The sequence below is a fragment of the Choristoneura fumiferana genome, chromosome 21, assembly GCF_025370935.1.
Source record: "Choristoneura fumiferana chromosome 21, NRCan_CFum_1, whole genome shotgun sequence".
NCBI classification, from domain to species: Eukaryota; Metazoa; Arthropoda; class Insecta; order Lepidoptera; family Tortricidae; genus Choristoneura; species Choristoneura fumiferana.
In genome coordinates, this window is record NC_133492.1 from 12,867,640 (window position 1) to 12,892,149 (window position 24,510).

At 35.9% G+C, this 24,510-nt stretch overlaps 2 protein-coding genes across 26 annotated transcripts in view; one reads left to right on the forward strand and one right to left on the reverse strand.

Annotated features, from left to right (window-relative positions):
* gish (casein kinase I gish) overlaps nucleotides 1-6,793 on the reverse strand; it is a 50,649-nt gene extending 43,856 nt beyond the window's left edge. For 5 of the 23 annotated variants that reach the window (XM_074103930.1, XM_074103928.1, XM_074103913.1 and 2 more), the window contains exons 1-2: nucleotides 6,473-6,779; nucleotides 5,693-6,052 (exon numbers count right to left, since the gene is read on the reverse strand). In XM_074103930.1, the coding sequence (XP_073960031.1) occupies nucleotides 5,693-5,754 (62 nt within the window). In that variant the 5' untranslated portion in view covers nucleotides 5,755-6,052; nucleotides 6,473-6,779. Of the gene's footprint in view, nucleotides 1-2,468; nucleotides 2,627-3,155; nucleotides 3,263-5,692; nucleotides 6,053-6,360 lie in introns of those variants that run through there. The other 18 variants (XM_074103936.1, XM_074103935.1, XM_074103927.1 and 15 more) reach the window with 16 other exon arrangements.
* A 2,395-nt stretch (nucleotides 6,794-9,188) lies between these two features.
* LOC141439626 (alpha-tocopherol transfer protein-like) overlaps nucleotides 9,189-24,510 on the forward strand; it is a 26,713-nt gene continuing 11,391 nt past the window's right edge. The window contains exons 1-3 of one of the 3 annotated variants that reach the window (XM_074103939.1): nucleotides 9,189-9,209; nucleotides 19,820-19,920; nucleotides 23,915-24,074. In XM_074103939.1, the coding sequence (XP_073960040.1) occupies nucleotides 19,827-19,920; nucleotides 23,915-24,074 (254 nt within the window). In that variant the 5' untranslated portion in view covers nucleotides 9,189-9,209; nucleotides 19,820-19,826. Of the gene's footprint in view, nucleotides 9,210-14,706; nucleotides 14,847-19,819; nucleotides 19,921-23,914; nucleotides 24,075-24,510 lie in introns of those variants that run through there. The other 2 variants (XM_074103938.1, XM_074103937.1) reach the window with 2 other exon arrangements.

The following is a 24,510-nucleotide window of genomic DNA, read 5'->3' on the forward strand; positions in this document are numbered from 1 at the left end:
GAAAAGGTTCCACTCTGGTATGTGATTGAGTTTCTTCAACTGTTAATATTAATATGACAGGTACCCCTTATTTCGCATAACATTAATTGTCCTAATATGATTTCGTATAACAGATTTGGTGTTAGTAATTGCATAATTATAAAAAAGCATAACACTTATTCAGCATATATGTAACACTATATATTGTTTGACTCATAACAAGCTGCATTACTTTAGTTAAAATGATTAAATACCTTTGTTAGTCTATAAATAAGCATATAAATTAGACACATTAGACTATACATAGATTAGATTATACATTAGATTTGTCTACTCTTTGGAGTTGCATGATGCATTATTTACAAGCATCATAATCAAACACCAGATTGACCGGGGCAAAAATGTACCAGTGCTAGTTATTAATTAAAAATCGACTAAGTTTATTAAAGTCCATAAAAAGCAATCTTCATTATCATAACTAATGGTTAAGTTTGAATTTTGTGTGTTAGAGAAAAACGGTACCCATTTCAACTTTAAAATCATTAATAGTAGATTATTGTCATGGCCTGGAAGTAGCCAATTGCTGGCTAGTCCGTTTAACTAATACAAAGCCAGCATTTGCTATTCCAGCCGAGACTAATATAAAGCTTTTCTCAAAAATGATGAATAATTCTGAAATAGACTTAACTTTTTCTCAAAATATATCATAACATTTAATTTTATTCCAATTATTTTTCTTATGCTTTCCCGCCTTTTTTCATTAAAAATAAACTGCAGCTGTATTTTTCCACCGAAAACACCACAAGCTGTTTCAGACCCAATAAAAAAAGTCCGAAGTTCCAACAAAATATCTGATACCGCCCATTAGATTTGGCTGTATACGACTTGTGCCAACATTTCCATGGCCTTTTAAACTTTTAAAAAAAGTTGTGACTGATTGCAGGCGCGCTAATTTATTATTGTCTATTATTGTTTTAACTTTTTAATTTTTCGCTGACCATAAACTATGCACTTCACTTTCTGATATGTAAAGAATAATGTCAACTTTTACGGACATTTTTGAGAAAATTATTATTATTATTATTGAAATAATACAGTAGCAGCTCTTAGAGCTGATGCGTGTACATCACTGCACTTGTGTTTTTAGTCTTTCTTTTTAAAGTGTTTGTCTAGTCTATTTTTAAAACTGTTCACTGAAGGTGCACTTATCACAGGTTCGGGGAGAGCATTCCACGAGTTAACAACACAAATGATTTGATATCCAGAAAAGAAATAAACTGAGTTGTACAGAAGAAATTCATCAACACTATAAATTGATTAAATTTGCTCCAATTACTACAGTTGACCTGGAAAGGTCATTTAGTTGGCTAAAATGGACATTGTCGCCCAGGTGACGAAGATTAAAGTCTGAAATGTGGAAATTTTTTGATATTATGAAATTTACATAAAATATTAGAGAAGTTAATTCATCAAAGTTTATTTTTGTGTATGTTGTTTTCTTCTTAATTCAAATTCTTAAAATTACACAATGGTTGTAAGTATGTAATTTTTATCGATATCAACTAATAAAATTAGTTTAATGTGTCCTCGCACTATTAAACATCAGTACAGATTTGCACCTGTCAATCTGGTGTTTGATCATAACATATTGTTTTCCTTGTTACATCACAGTCAAGAAAATTACTTGCCTAATTATTAGGTATTTGAACATAATATAGAATAACTAAAATCATACCTACGAAACAAAAAGCCTAGGAAGGTAGGAAACATTGATGTTACATTAACACTTTTGCGGAGTCTATATCCTCCTAAGTTCTTGTATTATGTAATTGATAAAGAACAAATTACTTGAAAGAATGATTAAAGTTCTATGTGGAGTATGTGGAATACGAATTTTTAAATAAAATTGTTAAATTTAATGAAATAAAATTTTAATCAAAAAATATTAATACTTACACTACTTAATGGTAACTTGCTTTAAAAAAGTATATCTCGGTTTAGTTGGTAAACCTGGTTTTAGTTCCACTGTTCCATACATTTTTACACTGGTGAATCAAACTTAAAGCTGTTATATTTAGATTTATTATTTTCAGCAATTGACTATAAGTGGCTTATTTGTTAGATATTTTTAGCTGCCTCAAAGTGATACATAATAATTTAGAATTTTAAGTTTAATTTAGCTAACTAATTAGCAAAATAATTAAGGTCATAAAATTTATATGAATCAAATCCAGTGGCATAATAGACATTAAAAGCCTCATGTTTTAGCTATAAGATGAGAAGTGGGCACACCACACCCTGCTTGCAATAATAATTAGACCTTTAACCAACCATTGCTTCATGGACACATATTTCCCAGAACCAATCATTTATTCAGAAAATAATGTGTACAATCCAATTTCACAATGTTTAATCTACATACTTCAACTCACTAGATAAAAAAAACAACCTAAAAATACTGTGATAACAGCAAACATTCAACTACTTACCTGTATGGGATCCACAACACAACCATAATGTCTTACTTGTTTAAATATAAAAAAAGCAAATGTCAAGTTATTACTTGGTTCAAAATAAACAATGTTATATCATATACAAGCAAGAGGAATATAAATTGAATATTATTTATCCCAACCATGTTGTGTACATTTCATATTAGTCATAGCAAATCTACAAGCTATGGACGAGTGTTGCCATAGGCTAGCTGATGTTGGTATGATAATAAATGGTTCAATTAATTATTATTCTGCAAAACATGCTGCATACTTTGCCATCTCTTTGCTCTGGCTCTTGTGAATCATACTAAGCAACCGTTAGTGGCATTGAGTGTAAAAGTGAAAGTCTCAATGCACTTCAAACTGCCAAAAGCATGGAACAAAACTATCTAGCCTTGCAAGGGAAAAACGAGATGCACATACAATTGTGGCTTTTACAAAGCAATTTTTGTTGCATTTAATGAATGACAAGGAGAATGAGAGAGCCAAGTTTTGGTTTAACTTTTGAGATTATTTGCTGGGTCAATTTGAAACAGAGAATAAAAGAGTTTAATTTAAGTATATTTTTCCTTGATTGTTAACGCACTATATGTGTTTGTTATTCTAAATCAATTTGCTTAACATGTCTCTGACCACTATCAAAACAGTCTAACTAAGAATCCAAGTCTATTGTCTACTTACAACTTTCTATGCATAGATGTTTATCTTTAAGCACACCCACTGGGAGCCATCTGCATTTGTATACATTTTGAAATTAAGGTGTAGGATTTATTATTGAAACCACACTTCACTTGTCAATTTGACATACACTCACTGAACCAGTCTAGATTTCACATATTATTTTAATTAAAAAATATGGATCTGTAACACTGGGTTAAACTTAACACCTACTTTAGGTAGAACTATATCAACATAACACATCATTTAAAGACAAAAATATATCCATAAATTTCAATATGAAATGAGTGAGTCAAATAATAAGATGAAACAATGACCAATATCTGTGTCGGACATGTATTGTAAACCATGCATGATAACTTGTGTTTTTAATAACTTAACCTTATCAAGTATATTGTGTAAGAAACTAAGATGTTTACTGTCCATATAGGTACAATAATGCACAGATTATTTATTTACTTGTATCACTGACCAGCAATGATGATTTTGATTTTAACCTAATTTAAGTGCATGGTGTGTTGAGGTGGAGTGATTTATTTATTACTGAGAACAGAGACAAAGTGCATCGGCCTTATGACTCATTGTTATCTAATGCAAGTGAAAGTTCTTGACAATATACATACTCAAAACAAATCAGGAATAAGTACAGTTTTTTTTAATGAAGCCAGTTTCAGTAACCAAATTAGCAAGTGTCACCTGTCTAGACAAGTTTGAGTAGGCTTGTTGAAAAATATGAAAACATTGATATATCAATGTTATTTTTTTAATGTATCAATATTTTAGTGAAATATGTAATATTTCAATATATTGTTGTATCAATATAAAATTCCAAGTATCGAAAATGTAAACAAATCTATATTTTTTTCAGACCAATAAAAATTTATAAGTTTTAAGATTATAAAATCCTAAAAAGGAATATGTTTTTTATACTAACATCTTTTGAACAAATTATATTTTATGTATTTTTTGTTTCTGGTTGACTCGATTTGCTGTTTTTATAGGTTAAATCATACTGATTATCAATATTTATTAATAAAAATATCAATAACAATATCAATATTTTTGAAAATATTGATACTTTATTGCATTTCCGACATCCCTAAGTTTGAGTCATTAATCATAACCTCACAAACTTGTTCTGCCAGTTAGTTATTTCTTTGTTAACTAGGCAAACTTGTAACTTACAAAACAAAATTTACAAGTTTGTAAGTTTAAATAGGTCGGATTTTTTTTTTTATTCGACTGGTTGGCAAACAAGCAAGTGGGTCTCCTGATGGTAAGAGATCACCACCACTGGTATTGCAGATACGTTGCCAACCTAGAGGCCTAAAATGGTATACCTCAAGTGCCAGTAATTTCACCCGCTGTCTTCTCCGGTTATTTCTTGATGACACTAATGTATTGTTTAACTGGTAGTCATATTATGTGACGCACTAATGTTATGGAATATGGCACTTTTAGTTAAATGCCATTTGATGGAAATGACAAGGTAATAAAAATTTAATGGGGAAAATGTGCTTTTCAAACCACTGTATGTTTAAAGGGTTACTTTTAGTAGCCATCTGGTTTAAAAAGCATTGGCATCTGAAAGTAGATATAAAAATTAAAAGTAGATAATTGAATCTGTTTACATCTGTATAGGAAGTATTTAAATAGTTCAGCTAAAAAAAAATGGTTCTTTGTCCATCGGAGGACAATTTTGCTAGTGTCTAGTGGGTTTTACTAATGACAGTAAACAAATCGAAATATGACACGTAATGCTGGATGTACAGTTGAACAAATTGAATCATGACCCAGGGGGAACCTTTTAATAATCAATTTCACTACAATTTTCCTTGACAGTGAAAAGTATGAGATGTTAACATGACATTAGTAGCACAAAGGTTCCTTGGGACATGATTCAATTTATTCGACTATACAATGACATTACAAATCCTAGGAAGTATTTAAAAGAAGCTGAGTAAATGACTGACATCAACCTACAATCTAAACTGCAGGGACTAGCTGCTTGGTATTTTGTACACAGCTTCCTTTTCTCGCATAAACAAGCACGCGGAACAGGTTTTTTGAACTATTCATAGGTTAGAGCATTCTTTCAGAGGTAAAGCCTACTTTAACCCTTGCGCACGTGTATAAACAATAGTGGAGCTAAGAATAATGATGGTTAACTTAGAAATTGTGTTGGAAAACACCGACTGGAAACTATTTTGCCTATAAGTACCAATAAAAGGGTTAAGTAAGGATGTCAATGCGTCGAAATCTGCTATTGCAGTCTTGATCACATAATAATACAGCAGGGAGTATTAAACTGTTTCATTCAAATTATGAGAAGTATTTAGACAACTATGACAGTGTCTAATGACCTAGTATAATGTTTACAAGTATAGACAGCTTCTTAGAAGCTACTGTAATGTAAGATTGTATGTAGCTCTACTAGTTTTAACTTTGCTTAGCCACCAGCCTTGTGACAGTGGAATATAGATATGTTTAGCAGTTTGCCACAGTGAATACAAGGGGGTTGTAGTAAAGGGGGTCCTTACGTGGAAGTTCTTTTGTCGTCACTCTGACGTTCTTTATCCTTGCTGTTCTCGCGCTTGTTCATAATACTAGATGTGCGAGCGTGGCCCGTCCCAGCTCACTCCCGGCGCGCCGCTGCCGCCGCGCTGAAGCCCATGTCACCACACCCTGAGGGGCGCGTAGTCTCTCGCCATACCACTCCACCACACAGCACTGACACTTTTTCTACCACAACTTTTAACAAGGTATTCCTTTTTTTTACTTGTTCAACACTTCAACTATAACACTTTTAAACAATTTATCTCAAAATCATTTTCGTTACACTGCAATCACCAATTTCCTTTGATGTTTCGGCGACCGTTGATAGTAACGCGTGAGTGTATCTGAACAGAATAAATTACAGTTAATCTTTCGAGAGATATTAGTTCTGGCTAATCTTTAAACGATTAACGCATAAAGGGAGCGAGAATAAAGGCCGAGGCGTGCCAATGTTATGCTCAATCAAGAGTAACAACAAGCAATGTGGGTGGTTAAGTGATCGCACTTTTACCAACACCGCGACCTGCTTCTCTAATCTGATCGCTATTTATGAGAGATAAATCACGACACAGAACTGTTTATCGCTATTGACGATAAAATAAATGAATAGAAAATGTAACAATTGACAGTTCCTATTATGTGGGAAATCAACCTTAGTGATAAATCGTCGGTCGGCTCGAAAGCAGTTTCGAATATACTGCAAGGTTTCTCGGTTATACAAGTCACAGCACTCACAAAATAAGAACTCCAAAAGATTGACTCACGGGACTTGAGTATTTAGTTTGCTTTTCGAAAGATTAGTCACAACGTCGCCGAAACATCAAGTGGACATTTGTCCTGATAAAAAAGTTTAGGTTTTGTAATGGCCACCAATGTTACACTAGATATTTTAATAATTAGATTTACACAGGTTGTGTTGCTTAAATGTCTGATCTAAGGAGTGTACTGATTTTTAACGTTTTGATAGATGTATTACCAAACTATGATAAAATTTCTTATTTTAGAAAATATGAAAACTCAAAGAATTATCACTGTAAAATCGCCATTCGGCGCATGCGCAAACTTAAACAGCGTAATGTTGCCATAACAAAAATAATTTTGTAGTGTTATAAAAATACTAAAAAGGATGAACGCAACATGGTTTTACATAAATACCGACGTGAAAACGGATTAGATTCATTTTCTAATCATGATATAATTTACTTTTTTCATAGATATTGCTCATATTAACCTCAAATTAAAATAACTTACATTTTTCTAGATGGCAACATTTTTAACAAGTCAAATGGATGTGTTCAAACATAATAAAAAAAAACTAAATTGTCTTTGATGGCGATTTACTAATTTGAATTTTACGAACTTGGTCTAAAGATTCAGTCGATTTCTTCAAATATTATAATTACACATTATAAAATAAAATATATAATTTCCGCATTAATCATATCACTTATCAAAACATTCTTGATAATAAAATAACGCTCCTTTCAAAATGTAATAGCAATACTTACCACTTTATAAACGATTTGTTAGCAAAAATCAAGGGTTGAATTTTGTTTGGTTCTAGTTTAAAGATAAGGGTGTGTAATGATCTGTATAACAACATTTGATATCATTTCCAAGCTTCACTGAAGTTTTTTTATAAAATAAACCTAACCTAACCTAACCCAAAGTACATCAAATTAAATAATAACAATAGATATATGTGGTTTTTAAGATAAATTTAATTACCTATATCAAATGAAAATTATATCAATTGTTTTGTTGTTATATCCTTAGTAGCAACCCCTAAATAATGAGGGCTATCGCGTATAAATTCACCACTAGAGGCGCTAGTGTAGCGTGAGGTCTCCGAAATGTCAAATCTCATAGTTTTTGGGTGAGCAACGCGGGTTTATTTATAATTAGAATAATTTTGTGAATATTTTGCAATACCTGAAATTAATTATGGCAAATATGCGTTCTGGAGCAATTAATGTCTGTGTTTTGAGACAGTTTTGTCTTTCGGAAACCTTTGTCCTCCCTTTTTTCCGAACAAAAAGGGAACTATGCAACACTGTGGAATGCTCGATATTTTTATGGTACTTACGGTTTTAAGGTGTATTAAATATAATTTTAATCCAAACCTTGTTTTCACGCCTGTAATAACAGACTTTAGAAGCCATACTTAAAAGCCTCACGCAACAGTGCGCCATCTAGTGAGACAAAAAACGATAGCCCTCATTTGCGATTGTTATTGATTGCTTAAGTATTTATAAAGTTGTTTTTTTTTACAAAAAAAGTAGGTATGCACGTACAATGTAAAAGTACGCAGATTAGGGTATTGTCGACTTCAAGAAGTGATCCACTTAATTCCGCTCCGATATTTGCTAGCACCCACTTCAACTCCTTTATTGAATCAGGGTTCTTTCGAGCAATCGGCGAAGACTAAGCAATTTTGTTCCTTAAGTTTTGTTCCGATCTTACCCCGTCCGGATTGGTTCGGTACCGACATAATGATGCACCGATTCATCATAATGACGCTTTTGAATCGGTGAGTCACTTTGGATTTATACTGGCGTACCACCGGCTTAGCACTCGACCAAGCCCGACTAACCATTTGGGTTCCGATCCAAGTGATTGATTGAACAAAAGCGAAGTGATCGCCGATTACGGGCCGCTCGATTTCAATAAATTAGTCTTGAGTTAAACCTACCCTCTCGGATTGGATAAGATTTGAAAGAAGCCGATTGGGGATTCAGATCAGTTTGTCGATCTGACTCTTTCGAACCTTCAAATCTGAATGTAGGTAGGTACTTCGGAGGGATTTGCCCACCTCTTAAGGTGGATTTCCACTTGCGAGGCGAGACGACACGAGGCGAGACCAGAATTGAAATTTGTATGGCAGCGCCCGCGGCGGCTAGCGGCGGGCGCGCGAGATTGCATACAAATTTCAATTCTCGTCTCGCCTAGTCTCGTCTCGCCTCGCCGGTAGAATATCACCATTACGCAGAAGCAAAGCATACTTAGATACTTAATTACTTGTGTGTTACTTACTTGATTTGCACATCAGGTATGGATTTTGTACCTGGTGATCACTGCAGCAGTAGGTTTGCAGCTTAGTAATTTAGGCAAAGGTCGCCTTGGCTGAGGTGGAACATGATTTGAGTTTTATCAGCTCATGAAGACTTCGTATTGCAGTTTGCCACAGCTTCATTGCACCAGTCAGCTGCAGAAGCTATTATAATTTTTTAAGCCAAGGGGATCTATGTCGGAAAATTAGAAGTCCTGTTTCTAATTTAATAAACAACCAAGCGACCAAGCCACATTCTGCATAATACCTAATAGCGCCTTTCATTCACGACAGAATCGACACTTAATTAAAACTTAAGTAATCTTGATTCGGGTTTTTTGGTAGGTACTTTTTGAAATTAATAATATTTTGTTGATCTAATGTGTGACTCCAACGTAGGTACTTCTGTGGGAAGAAGGAACAACGAATCCAGCACCCGCTTAAAACTAAAGGTAAGTAAGTAGCTTAGGTATCTACATAACACAAGAAGTGTCAAATACAGCATGGCTCATTTTGAAGTCTGATTTTGACTAAGTGGGTACCATGGGCGCCGCGGGATGGGGGTACAAGGGGGTGCATTTGTACCCCCTCCCTGGCATAAAGGAAAATACATAGAACAAACAGAATGAAATCTATAAATGCACCTCTCTATATGCAGATGCGAGATGTAGAGCACCCTTCTGAAAATAATCCTACCGGCGCCCATGGTGGTTAAATAGGGTTCATTAAGTACATAGACTAGTCGATAGAAGGTAGGTATTATCCTTGCCAGTAGACTATGTGATCGTGTTATTAATGATTCTGAGTAGGTAATTAAGGTTGGACGTTTAAAGCAAAATTGGTTTACTTAAGGAAAAATTGTACGTGACGTATTGTATACTTAACTCTTTATTCTACATAAAAAGACATGGAATTAACAGATAATAAGATATACAAATGCGAACTTATCCCTCAGGCTGAGGCCGCACTACGGCTAAACCGCCGCGGTTTTTAAAGGCGTGACTTTGTGAATCAAGTAAACTAATGCAAGCGGCCGCAATGGCGTTTTCAAGTTTACGTGTATTTTTTTTTATTCGACTGGATGACAAACGAGCAAGTGGGTCTCCTGATGGTAAGAGATTACCACCGCCCATAGACACCTGCAACACCAGGGGGATTGCAGAAGCGTTGCCAACCTAAAGGCTTAAGATGGGATACCTCAAGTGCCAGTAATTTCACCGGTGTATAAAGAATTCACGGTCACAGAATATATTATAATAGTACTAAAAAGCGGTTAAAAACCGCGGCGGCTTAGCTGTAGCGCGGCCTCGGCCTTAAAGGGATCTCTTCCAGTTAACCCCCAAAAATGTGTTTGACTAAACTTTTTCGGTTGATCTTGACAACTAACTGTAATAAGCTATCGCACTTAACTAAGTACATGAATGTTTCTAAAACAAGACCCAAACTAGACAATCGTTTAGATACAAGCATGTGCGCACGTGGTGACGAACTTCTTTGTCTCGCTGCAGTCGGGCAAAAGTAGGTCAGGAGGGGACAGAGCTGTAACAATGATATCCTTACCGCTTGATCGGTTTTAAGTTGTCTCAATGGACAAAAGGTGATTCCAACTACATTGGTACACCAGACGAAGCAAAAGTGGGAAGGAGAAGGCTATAACTGTAGTCAAAAGAAGGGCATCACCTTTAATGGTTGCCTTTAATGGTGGCCGCATGACGTCGCCGTGCTCAAACGTTACTCGCGGCATCTTTCTTACTAGGGTCTTTCGGGACGTAAGTTGGGATGTCCACCGGATCAGTTTCAGTAAACACCCGAAAATGTTCTGGACGTTCTCCTTCACACCGCCGTTTCTACCCGCCACAGAAGTCAAGCAAGTGGTGTTACTGAGCAGCCCCTTGGCGGTGACCACCTGGGCCTCCGTGTATTGGGAAGAGAAGATCTCCGCCAGGCTGGACTCATCAACTAATCCGCAGTGCTCCTGGACCAGAACCAGGATGAAGATATTTTGTTTTGTTTCGTCACAACCCTTGAAGAAAGTAGTTTTTTTGTTTCTCATATGTCATTTTATAGTATTTTAATAAAAAAATATTTGCAACTATAATAAATTCCTTTTTTTAACCCGTCGACAATTAATTATTTTTAACTGTATGATGGCATTGTCCGTTTTTTAGGACAACATTGAGGGCAATCAGTTTATAAGGTTCTTGGTAATGTCCGTTTTAACGGACGTCCTGAAAAACCTACTTTCGGAATGGTTTTTTTTTTCATTATAGTAAATTTTAATCCACAACTGTCACTAAAAACGTTACAAGTGATAGATAACTGCATTCTTTCATGTCTTGCCATGTTAAGGGTTAAATAAAGGGGTCTAGCCATCGAATGCGATTTATCCCGTTCGGTGTTGAGTCTCTTGGTCCGTGGGGTACTGGCGTTCTGAAACTTTACAAAGAAATATCGAAGAGGTTAGTAGACATCACAGGGACCAAAGAGCTGGCAGCTTCCAGGACAGCTGGCAGGACAAAGAATTAGCTTGGTAGTTCAAAGAGGGAACGCTGCCAGCATCTTCGGAATCTTGCCTAAGGGGTCCGGCTTAAGTAATTTGTTTTAGTTTTTAGTTTTTTTTTTGTTCAATGTAGGTAGGTATTGTGTTTAGGTTAGGTGGATTTCATTTAATTGTTAAGCAAAGTAAAGCAATAAATGCTTTTCCCATCACATAATAAGTTAAGTAATTAAAATCTAGTGCCTACCCTCAAGCATTACATAAAGAATGGCAAACATCTCAATTAGTTGTAGGTACATACCTAGTTTACAAACATTAAGCCAAGTTTAACCACATTGGGCGCATTGACGTAACGTAGATTGCCTCGTTTAATAACTGGTATTATGTTCACCTTGAAACTTTTTATCCGCAACTTACTTAATTAATTCAAAACTGCGGTGTAAACCATACCATGAGACGCTACAGATTCAAACATATTTTGGACAAGATGTCAAAGAATCTAAACCGCGTACAGTCACCTCACCTGCATGAATAATATGCCACAGCTGAGTATGTAAAAATATCTGTCAGGTCCTACCGGCCCTAGAAATAGAGTCGTATTAGATATTTATATTATGCTTGCTTTGTTTGTCAGATATTGGTGCTGGTGAGTGTACCAGGTGGAACCTTTGTGGTATTGCTCAATATCACATTGATATTCCATACATCTGCCAGAGAATATAGCGAAATTGATTATGAAAAGGTACGCGATTCAGTTTCCTGGACCTCTACTAAAACTACCCCCACATTGCTAAACTAGCTCGATCAAACATATCTAAGAACCATCGCTAGAAAACTTGCAAGTATTTAAATGTTTTATTGAATTGAAAAAATTGCATTCAAATCGGTCCACCCGTTTAAGAGCTACGGTCCCACAGACAGACAGACAGACACACACACAGGTAAAAGTTAATGGTCACCTAAGTATACCCAACTGGTCTAGTTTGTTTCATGAACAAGTATCTGAAAAAATATAGTGTTTTTTCAGAGAAAATCCCAAGTTGGCAAATGAAACGTTTGGGAAACGTGAGTTGGGAAAACCGGCAGACGGAGACATACTTATTCGCATTTACGATATTACTTAGTAAAGATACTAAGAATTTTGTAGTCGTAACTGTTTTAGTTGGTTAACTCCAGTTTAGGTAATAAATAATGCATGTAGCAACAGAGGTGTATTTTGGTTATTTTGTTATAATTTATACTAGCTGTTGCATGCGACTTTCAGTAGGTATTGCTCTCCCGGGGCAATCATGCAATTTTCTGAGATAAAAGATTCTATGTGTTAATCTCTTTGAGTATTTACGAATAAATACTCAAAGGTTAATCCAAACTACATTGATACTATTTCTATGTTAAATTTTGTCCAAACCCGTTGAACCTTTTTTGCGTGATAGAGTAAAAAACAGTCAACATTTTTTTGGCATGGCACGTCATCAGATTGAATATGAATAGGTTCCACACTGACCCTAAGATCCAGTTGGTGCAGATGTGAAATGTGAAGGTGACAAGGTATTATCAACGTGAAAAGTTTCTATATAATGTTAAAGTGATTGTAAATTCAAATTTGAATTCATTTATTAATTCAGACTATTTCCAAAGTGTAGTGTTCCAAATTAAGCCTGATAGAAACATCAATACCTTATGTAAGTGATCACTTTGAATGCTGAATGCTTTCGATTATTCCGACAATGAAACGTTCATAATACTTAAATGTATAGCCACTTATTCATAAAACGTTACAAAATGTATGTTGTCCTTTATATCTTTTTATTTATAAGTATATTAAATAGCTGGAAAACGAGCATGCGGGACACCTGATGGTAAGTGATCACCGCCGCCCATGGACATACAGCATTATTAGGACTGCGGGTGCGTTGCCGAACTAAAGGGAGAGGGAGAGGGAGAGGGGGGAAGTGGGAATTTCAAATTGTACAATATAAGGTAATGTACTAGTACTCTTCACTATACCTACAGGTAGTTGATAATGGATTGAACAATTGAAACGATGGAAAGTACCTACAAAATAAATAAATAAATAAATATCATGGGACATTTGACACCAATTGACCTAGTCCCAAACTAAACAAAGCTTGTACTATGGATACTAGGCAACGGATAAATATACTTATATAGATAAATACATACTTAAACACATATTAAACATCCAAGACCCGAGAACAAACATTCGTGTTATTCACACAAATATCTGCCCCGGCCGGGATTCGAACCCAGGACCTCAAACTTCGTAGTCAGGTTCTCTAACCACTTAGCCATCGCGCGGTCGTCCAAATGGCAAAATACACCTTATAAGTAGTACTTCTAACTCATTATTACCAGGCCCTTAGTCTGTAAGGTTTTTATTGCATGCGCCACGTTTCCTGAAATGAATAGTTTTATTATTATTATTATTACTGATTATGTCAGAGCACATCAAACTGATGTTACCCTGTTGCTACCATGACTTTTTCCTTTCTTTAAAATAATCTTTTTCTAATGAACTAAAAGAATTTCCTTGCTCACCCGCGACCTTACGATAGCTAAGCTTATGCAAAATATGCGTGTTCAAGCAGTTCCTCCACCTCCACACCGTAAGAACACACACAAACCTATCTATCACCACCACCACACTACACTGACGCGTTTCGAACTCAACCAGAGCTCATCTTCAGAGTAACACAACCGTACACCATGCTACCAGTTGTTAGACTAACAAACCACAACCACCGTTTTAATTTGTCACTGTTACTCCTCAAGTACCCACAAATATTTTATGAAACAAAACAAAACTACCCACAAATTATTAATACATTTTAACCGTCCTTCAAAACTACCTTGATTTTTATTTATGTACTGTCAAGGCATGTCTTATTTACTACCATTGCTGAAATTAGACCCAAGCCGTAGCAAGGGAGATGATACTAAATTTACCTGCTCATTAATAATAGACCCCATACTGTTGTACCTAATTATCTCTATGCATTCCAAAACATCAAGACAAAACCCCTTGCCACAATAATGTAATGTAACACTTCATACGAATCTGAGTCGATAAGAATTGTTATTCTTGGGAATGGAAGATTTTTAAGAAGATAAGGTAATTTATTTAATAATTTGCAGTGCAAGATAACAAGAGATACAATGTTTTATAAAAAGTTTTTGGAACAAATTCATCATTATCATCATCATTCATCATCATTTTGGTAGGAGTCAAAAAATATTTTTTCAGTCTCTTTAACCTGGATTCGATCAAACCCGCATCGCAGTGCTTGATGATGTGACAAGAATCCAATAGCCTTAGACCCTCACAAGCTACCAAATCATCCATCACTTCTTGTAGCATTGGCTTCAAGCTACGAATACAAAGCACTGATAACGTATCACTGGCGTACACGACTGTACGACTCTTGCGCCGCTCGTTTCACTTCTCCACACAGCTAGTATGGTATCTCGCGCGATGCCCGAACGACGCGTGCGCTCTCAGTTTGAGCAACCTTGACCGAAAACAAGGTACAAACGGCCGCTCAGTTCTACCGACCATTTTACCTTATTGAGCGTAAGTGTCCGACTATTTAGTGAACTTGTTTATCCCAATTTGTTTAGTAAACCAGAATCCGGGTTTTTATTTATGCGTGCCATACGAACTGGAAAATGTTATTGTTTTGTTTTCCTTGATAATGATTCGTTTTTGAAGAGATTCTTGCCTGAAAATATGCGTGGTCATGTTTAAATTTAAGTTTATGCTTAATCAGAAGCAGCTGCTATTTCTGCTAGTTGATATAGGTACCTACGTGAATTCAGGAAATTTAACAGAAAAAGGTTTAGCAATTTTTTTCAAATACCGCTCGGAAATACTCACGATAATATCTGTAGATAACACGTTTTAATGATTTGCCTAGTGACGTTTAGGCAGACCATGAAACGCCGCCATATCGGATTTTGGATTTAGAAAATATCAAGCTGATCTCAGCTCAAATATCTTTCTCAGCCTTGCTGTGGAATTTTCGTTTAAATAGAAGACTACGACGTTTTTCCTACTTACCCGACTGTCGCCAGTAAGGCATGTTATTTATCCATCTATTGCTTAATGCCTAAAACGAACTATTCTTGAATATTTATTTATTTATCTCGGAAACGGCTTTCACGAACAGATGTTCGAGTTCGATTCGCACTTGGCCGTTTTGTAGTTAAGTAATACAATAAGAGAAATACAATACAATCCATATACTTATTAAGATAAGGCTCCCTATTGCTTACCTCGAGTTTTTCTCTCTGCGTACCTGTTTTATGTATCGCTCACTATTGTGGTGTACAATAAATAGTCATTGTATTGTACTGTGGGTTAGTTTGAATAAGCTACTGATATTCCGATGCATCCACTGGCGTTATCGATTACAAGGGGTAATTACATGAATGACCTTGAATAAGCTCCAGATATTTCGATGCATCTAATAGCGTCGTTATAACAGGAAGTCACATAGATTTCCATTAATAAGCTCCCGATATTTCAGCGCATCTACCTACTAGCGTTCTTATAACAGGAAGTCACATGGATTGCCTTTGACAGGCTTCAGATATTTCAATTTCAACGCATCTACTATCGTCATTATAACAGGAAGTCGCTTGGATTGCCATTAATAACCTCCCGAAGTCCCGATATTTCAGCGCATCTACTTACTAGCGTCGTCATTATAACAGAAAGTCACATGGATTGCCTATAACAAGTTCCCGATATTTCAATTTCAACTTTAACGCATCTACTAGCGTCGCTATAACAGGAAGTCACGGATTGGCTTTAATTATAAGCTCCCGATATTTTGTTACATCCATAATTAGCGTTATTGAACGGGTAGTCCCGTGCGATATTTCGACGCATTTATTAGCGACTTTATAATTATCGGGAGTAACCGATTCACTCGAATCACACCTACCGCTAGAAAATGCGTCGAAATTTCGGAAGCCTACTGAGAAGACAATCTCTTTATATTTTATTTAAATCCAGTGGAAAATAAAGTTAATGGGGATCATTATGAAAGTGTTATTGTGCCTACGTGTACCTATTTAGGTCCAGAAAATTATGAAATAAAAACAATTTATGGCATCCGGATACAGTTTAAGTAATATTTATCACAGATTAATTAAATTATCTTATTTATAGAAATACTCGTACGATACATTACCATCCTATGTCATCTTTGGTTTTATACGACCTGATTCACCTGCAATCAGTGGGCTTATCAAAATTAAAATAGTATTATTATTATATTTCCTCAATGGCGGCCTTAAAAGTTTTCCCGTTTTCCAAAAGGTAGCATCAAGCTAGATCGATTTATCATCCCCGAAAACCCCCACATACCAAATTTCATCGAAATCGTTGGAGCCGTTTCAGAGATCCTGATTATATATTTATATATATACAAGAATTGCTCGTTTAAAGGTATTAGATTGATTAGATAGATAGATTATTATTCCCCTCAATGGCGGCCTTAAGGCTTGGGCCATTGTCAGTTGCGATGATATGTAGGTACAGTAACATTTACGGAAACCTTACGTCGTTAGCGAAAAGCCACCTGTCAAAGATGTAATGTTCTGTTTACACTATGTGTAATCGCGATTATGATGAGATAACAAAAGGATATGTGTACTTAATTTTTTGATCCTTTTATCTTTCCATTGTAGTGTCTACTCTTGTTTCTGTTGTCCTTTCAATCTTTCAAAGGTTAACTGGAAGAGATCCCTTTAAGGGATAAGCTCGCCTTTGTACATCTCTTTCTCTTGTTAATTGTAATTTTCATTATGTTTTATGTACAATAAAGAGTTACAACAATAACAACAACAACAACTTAACAAGGTAGACAGACTTTTTGATATAGAGGCAAACGAAACGGGTTTGGGAACAATTGACATCAAATCCCTATCGGAGTTGCTACTAATTTTTGAAAATACTATTTGAAAGTGGTAGAAATATTGTGTTTTGTTAAATAAAAATTTCGCTAGTTGACAGTAATTGGAGCTGTTATTTCGGACTAGTCGGCTTTTATTAAAAAAAAAACTGTTTTATTAAAAACAATAAAAGCAATAAAAATGCTGACTGTACTTTTCGTTGTGGTTTGACCTCCTAGTTTTTCGGAATTTATGTGTGACATTACATCTGTTCACCATGAGGTTTACGGTCAAGGAAATATATTTTTCATTGTTTTTTTTGCTGAATCGTAACATGTCAATAGTACTTAAAGTACAATTCAATAGAATCTGACAATTTTCTACATATTTAAGACACCGTATCGTGGGCACACTTGATTATATATGTCCCTGTTGTTGCAATTATCATCTAAAAGGAATCAAAAAAGAATAATAGTCACATCACAAAGCCTTAGGCAGCCCGGTGTTTATATTAGTAGGCTGGAAGTGTCTACAGGATTGTCAGATTCTATTGAATTGGAGTTTACATGGCCGGCTTTTTAAATCTGGCAATGACTAAAATGATGAAATAATGGAAGTTACCTTGCAAAAGAGCAATATGAAACTGGTTTATGTTATAAATACAACTCGGAACTAATTTCAAAGGACATGTATCGTGTTTTCATATTCCAATAAATACGGAATAAATTGAATCACTTCGGTCTAAAATTAAGTCAGTACCTACATAATGGCACCAACGAACCAACCGAATCGTTTGTTCATTGAGATTTTTTTCCCCGAAAAGATACTTTAATATTATTATTGTTTGAAATTTAATTCAAATTTTTCCACCCACCGGTTTAGATTTTAGAGAAGGGGGGGGGGCGCTCGATCTTAATGAAAATTTGCACTTTAAAGTTAAATATTTTGCAAACAAATCACTGAATCGAAAAGTCGTTTTAGCAACCTCCAAATGGTTTTAAAAGACCTATCCAACGATACCCCATACTACTAGGTTGGATGAGTAAAAAAATCACCCCCACTTTACTTTTATGGGAGGTACCTCTAAAAAAATTTTTTTTAACTTTTTTGTACCATTTTGTCGGCATAGTTTGCATATATATTCGTGCCAAATTACAGCTTTCTAGCATTGATAGTCCCTGAGCAAAGCCGCGGACGGACAGACAGACATACAGACAAACATGGCGAAACTATAAGGGTTCCGTTTTTGCCATTTTCGCTACGGAACCCTAACATTGATACGACAGTACACGTCGTAAATGAAATAATACGGGCTTATTCGTTAGCTCGGTTATAAACTCACTGTCACGGAGTTCATTCGGTGCGCGCGTACCCAGTTTGTAGGTGTGCCTCATTCATTAGTTTCCTGACATGTCGATTACACAAGGGCGTTACAAAAATAATCCTGTAGGTAGGGGAAAGGGATGTTAAATAGTAGGGACCATTATTTTGTTTATTTGTCAATAAAAAACATCTTATTATCACACTCAGAATCGTTAATTAAAAAACATTTATTCTTATTTCGTAACCTTGAATGTATATTGCATGGAAACACTAGCGCCTCTAGCGGTACGTTTGCGATGTTCGTGTTTCCATACAAATTGAGATTTTAACGCGAACGCGATCGAGACTTATTTTGTAACCGAAAACTTACACTAAGGGTACAGGATGAAGACCGGAAGCTGTGGTTTAATTTATTGCTCCTGTGACAGGGCCCACCCGGTATATACTGTTATCTCTTTTGGTGAAATAAATTATTTTGTATTGTATTGTATTTGTATTGTATTTTTCGTATCTTTTGATCCTCTCGCGTAACATCTAAGTAACTTTTGTTTTTCCTTAAACTTGTAGGTACATGTTACGCGCACGCACGCACGTTAAATATTGGGAGCCTGATATTTTGACCACCACGGTCTACATCCCGTACAAATTATAAATTATATTGTTTACATGTGAATTGAACGGACAGCTTTATACTTGAAAATGAAAATGAAAAAAGTTTATTTGGGTATTACTGACGAGGTGGAGCCTCCTATTAAGCAAAAAAACACTTATTTGCGACTTTTGCTGTTGAAACTCTTGGGTGCGCCGCAGGGACCTAAAACTCAAAAAGTTTTTTTTCAAAGAAGCTTGTCCGTTCCACAGAGGTACAAGGCTGACTCTTTCCTTGGATAACGAATTGGCATTGCACTAGTTACGCAGCCAGCCTTATGTGGGGCCTGCCAATATTAGAATAAGTTAGTTTCAGTTCTTTTATTTTTATCCTCTTTTGTAATAGCCTATTTGTAATTTCTTACGTATTTCGTGTGTTAATAAATGATGAGAGCTGCTTATTTATTTTTTATTTTATTTACTAAAAACAATTAAATTTATTTATCACGGTAACATAATATGTTATCGTAACGATATTTAACATAACGTTACCATAACGTTAACATAACGATATTATCGTATTTATTGTAAACGCGGTAGGGCACAAAACATACTGTTCTCACAGCAAACTCTAATACTAACTGCAATCGTCATTTTTTCTGGCATAGCGCCAAAAAAGAAGTTATAAATACTAGAAATACAAAACAGTGCGATAAACTCACGTTTTGTTTACAGTACCAACATGACAGAAGCGAAGAGTCCGGAAGAGCTGCAGAAAGACTTGGAGCAGTTGAAAGGGTGGGTCGCTCAGCAACCCCACATGCCGAAGGATATGGGTAAGTTAACTTGGCCCTACTAGTATACTACGAAGTGCAAAATTCGAACTTCGTTTCTTTCCGTCCCGCTGACGCTTATATTATTTAATAGGAGAGTGAGAGGGACAGTATAACATGAACTTCGATTTTCGAATTGCGTAGTGGCCCCCCCCCAGGTCTTTTTCGTTAAAAACTCGGTATTGACAGTAAAAAAGATTCGATTTGTAGCATTCGAACATGGCGGATGTAGACTATATCTAATTTTGCTATTTCTGTTTGTTTGGCTAGTTGAAGTATAATTTTGATAGTGTTTTATGCGGCGATTAACATTAACAGTGAAGAACAGTGATCACAAAATTCTATATTGCTCTCGTGTCTGGCATTTTTTAATGCGCAAATTGTCTCCACGTTGTTTCTGGAATTTTACTATCAAGTTGCAAAAACTACATCGACCGTACAACGTCCCTCTCAAAGAGAGTTTACCTTGACACTGGCGAAATTGTCCTATTAATTAGGACAGAAAAGCCATATCTTAAAAGAGAAGAAGAAGGACAGTAAAAAAAAGATTCATTAATGGCGTCTACTTTTTGTGCTACTTATATCATTCAACTACACGTAGAGAGGAACCTACAGTCACAGAATCGGAATGGAACCTTTGCCAAAGAAATCATAGAGAAATTGATTGTGAAATAGAACCCTCGTACGTGGTTCAGTTTCCTCGACTGCTTTTCTATTGTTCTAGCTTCGTGGCGTCGTAAGAACTCGATTCACACCGTATTGTATTTTTTTTTACGTGACGTAGGACATGATGCTCTTTGAGTACAAACACAACGATAAAAATTAAGGAAACCTGTGCAACCTTGAATATGTTTGACTATTTAATATTAACTTTTTAATTATTTTTTAACGTGACGTCAATGACGACAGAGACAAAAGACGTATGCCTACACTATCAGCGAGATGCGTTGCTTTCGAAGACACAAAGACGCACGCTCTTCTCACTTTCCTTACTACTTCACTTGTCTAACGAAAACGTTCCCTCCTCGCTATTGCAGCGTGTATATTAAATAACTAGCTTTTGCTCGCTGCTTCGCCCGCGTAGAATTCGGTTATTGCGCGCTGTTCCCTCAGCAACTGTGCATTTTTTCGGGATAAAAGTAGCCTATGTCACTCTCTGGCCTATAAACTATCTCTATGCCAAAAACCACGTCGATCAGTTGCTCCGTTTCGACGTGAAAGACGGACAAACACACACTTTCGCATTTATATTTAGTATATATACAGTATATATTTAGTATGGATACGCTGATTTAACGAGTGTATGTGGGTATTGATATATACCTACTCACTTACCATAACTTGAACATTAGTTTTTACCACACAATTTTATATACTTAACATAACCAACTTAAAAAAAGTTGAAAAACCCAAACATCGTCATTTTGAAGTTTAATATCTCAAAAACGGCTAAAATGATTTTCATGAACATAGCTAAGATAAGAACCCCGAGGAAAGTCGCTTTCGCACAAAAAAAACGCATTGAAATCGGTCCACCCATTTGAGAGCTAAGATGCCACAGACAGAAAGACAGACATTGGGGTCAAACTTAAGTACCTGTACAACATCCCTCTTTTTGCGTTGGGGGTTAAAAAATAAAAAGTTGAGAGGCAGCGGCGCAGCCTAAGGCTGCGATCCACCAGAGATTTGCGAGGGTGTGTTGCGAGGAATGTGTTTTTCATGAACCAATAGAAACGCTTCGTTAACGCCTCGCACAGTATCGCTCTGGTGGAAACAGCTGAGCAGAGCGAGGCGAGTCTCTTCGTTCCATTCTCCGTACAAACGTAGTCCCGGTCTCATTTGAAAACTAGGCAACAGAAATAAGTAGATGACATTTTGTAAGTATGGACTAGACGTAATTATCTATGCCTGTGGTTTTTCAGATTTTCATATAAATTTGTAATATCAGAATTACAGGAGCTCAAAAGTCGACAAAAAAAAGATGTCAACTTTGCACGAGAATTACAGACTAATAAAGCATTTAGGTAGGTCTTTCAAAACTATTACGGGATTGCTAAGCCAATTTTTCGATTTAGTGATTTGTTTGTGAAATATTCAACTTGAAAATGCAAATTTTCATTAACATCGAGCGTCCCCCCCTCTAAAATCTAAATCGGTGGGTGGAAAAATTTGAAAAAAAATCAGGATGATAGTAAGTATATCAAACTTACAAGAAAAATATAACGGTTAAGTTTGCTTGAGAATTATTAGAAGTTTAAGAGTAAATAGCAGCCTATGGTATAAAATATACCTAAACTTGGAAGATTCCGTATAAAATGAGAAATCCTTAGAAAAATATTACTTAATTTTTTCGTAATGGCTACGGAACGCTATTTTGGGCGTGTCCGACACGCTCTTGGCCGGTTTTTATTCTTTATGATTACTAAGCAAAAATGAATGAAAAAAATGCGGCGGACTCCCTTGCACTTATTTTATCACATATATATATAGGACCCATTACAATGTATTGAATTTGAAATATTACTAGTGTGCGGCTCCGGCGATAGGTGCCGTCCGACTTTACAGGACTTCCCCCTGTACCATTTAAAATCCACGCCACACTGTACACGCCCTCCAACGCGTGTCAGTACTAATCAGTACCATATTTATAACGGCCAAGTGCAGATAGAAACATGCGGCGGAGTATGTCTCCGCCTTAAATCTGTGGAAATGACCCATTTATTCACTAAGGCGCAAACCAGCATTTCCCTATGACCTGAAACCGCCGCGATTTGTCCGGGTTTCGCGATCGTCAAGATAAGTGGCCATTCAGTCGCACAATAGCGACGTGGGTTCCCGTTACAGCTATTGTTATAGTTACAATGTTGCGTCGTACAGTACAGTAAAATATCATACCACTGCTGCTGCGTGTTAAGTAATTTTATTGTTAATGTTTTGTACCTTCGTACTGGCAGCGGTCATAGGTTATGAACGAGACTGCTGTTTCATACTTGTTAGGTAAGGAAAAATTTGACTAAACAGTCGGTTCCGTATACAAACGCATTCACTTGTTTTGTCCCTGGATAATTAAATAGTTTACGCTAGAGTAGACCAAATGTTGTTTACTTACCTACTATTTGAACTAAACATACCACTGCTATGGTTCTATTTTTTATTTTTCGTCATAATGTTGTTATTTTACGAACTAGGTACAAAACTTCGAAAAATACAAAAGTATATAATTCATTGGTTTAGTTTCAGTAGAGATAACGTAACTTAGCCAACAAAAAGTTTGTAACTTCAAAGTTCAATATCTCAAAAACGGCTGAACCGATTTTGATAAAATATATCTAAGAACCATCGGTAAAAAACCTGATTTCAAATAAAACAAACTGCATTCAAATCGGTCCACCCGTTTAAGAGCTACGGTGCCACAAACTGACACACATAGCGGTCAAACTTATAACACCCCTCTTTTGTTTGTTCCTATGTTTGTTTTTTATGGCGTTAAATAAATGTATTTTCTTTCTTTCTTTTTGTGTCGGGAGTTAAAAACAGACTATTTTTGTATACGAGCAGTCGGGGCTGGTTGTCCGTTTCATACTGTTTCCGGAGGGATTTGAGAGAGGACTTAATTTCTTGTGCTGCTTAAATTCTTAAGTTCTTCTGTTGGAATCTTTTGATATTTTTCCCTGCAACTTTATTTTATTGGTTATTAACCCCCGACGCAAAAAGAGAGGTGTTATAAGTTTGACCGCTATGTGTGTCTGTATGTCTGTGGCACCGTAGCTCTTAAACGGGTGGACCGATTTCAATGCGGTTTTTTTATTTGAAATCAGGTTTTCTAGCGATGGTTCTCAGACATGATTCATCGAAATCGGTTTACCTGGTTTTGAGATATTGAACTTTGAAGTGACAAATTCGGGGTTTTCCAACTTTTTGTTGGTTAGGTTAGGTTTAGGTTATGTTCAATGAGTATGAGAATATGAGAGCTTCATGAACTAAATTTGCATTTCAGATGACAAACTTCTAAGGAGATTCCTGCACAGCTGCTACTATGACATGGGGAAGGCACAAAAAGCCATGGAAACATTTTCGAGCCTCAGAGCATCATCACCTGAGCTCTTCAAAAACCGGGACCCGCTCTCGGCAGAAACACAACATTTCTTGAAGATCATGTGAGTACAGAAACCGGCGAATAACGGTTTTGTTGAACATTTTGATTTTTAGAGCATTTCTAAAAAAGTTTGTACATTTGATTTGCGACTCCGATTTGGGTAAAAAATTGCAGGTAGATAGTGAACGATACTGAGTTTAAATAACATAGCCTCCCGAAATGGCCTAAATAATTTGTATGGAAAGTTCTTTTTTGTTACCGCAAATCCATAGAGTTTTGGTAACAAAAAAAGGAAATTTCCATACAAACCAATTGGGACATTTTGAGAGGACTATGTATTACGCGGCTCAGTATCGTTCACTCTACATACCTGCAAATTTTACCTCTTCACAAATTATGTTTTATCTTTTCTTTCATTGTCTCATATATATGATAACTTTTTTTTGTGAATAAATATTTTTTATAGTTATTTATTTATTTGAAAACTCGTGAATTTA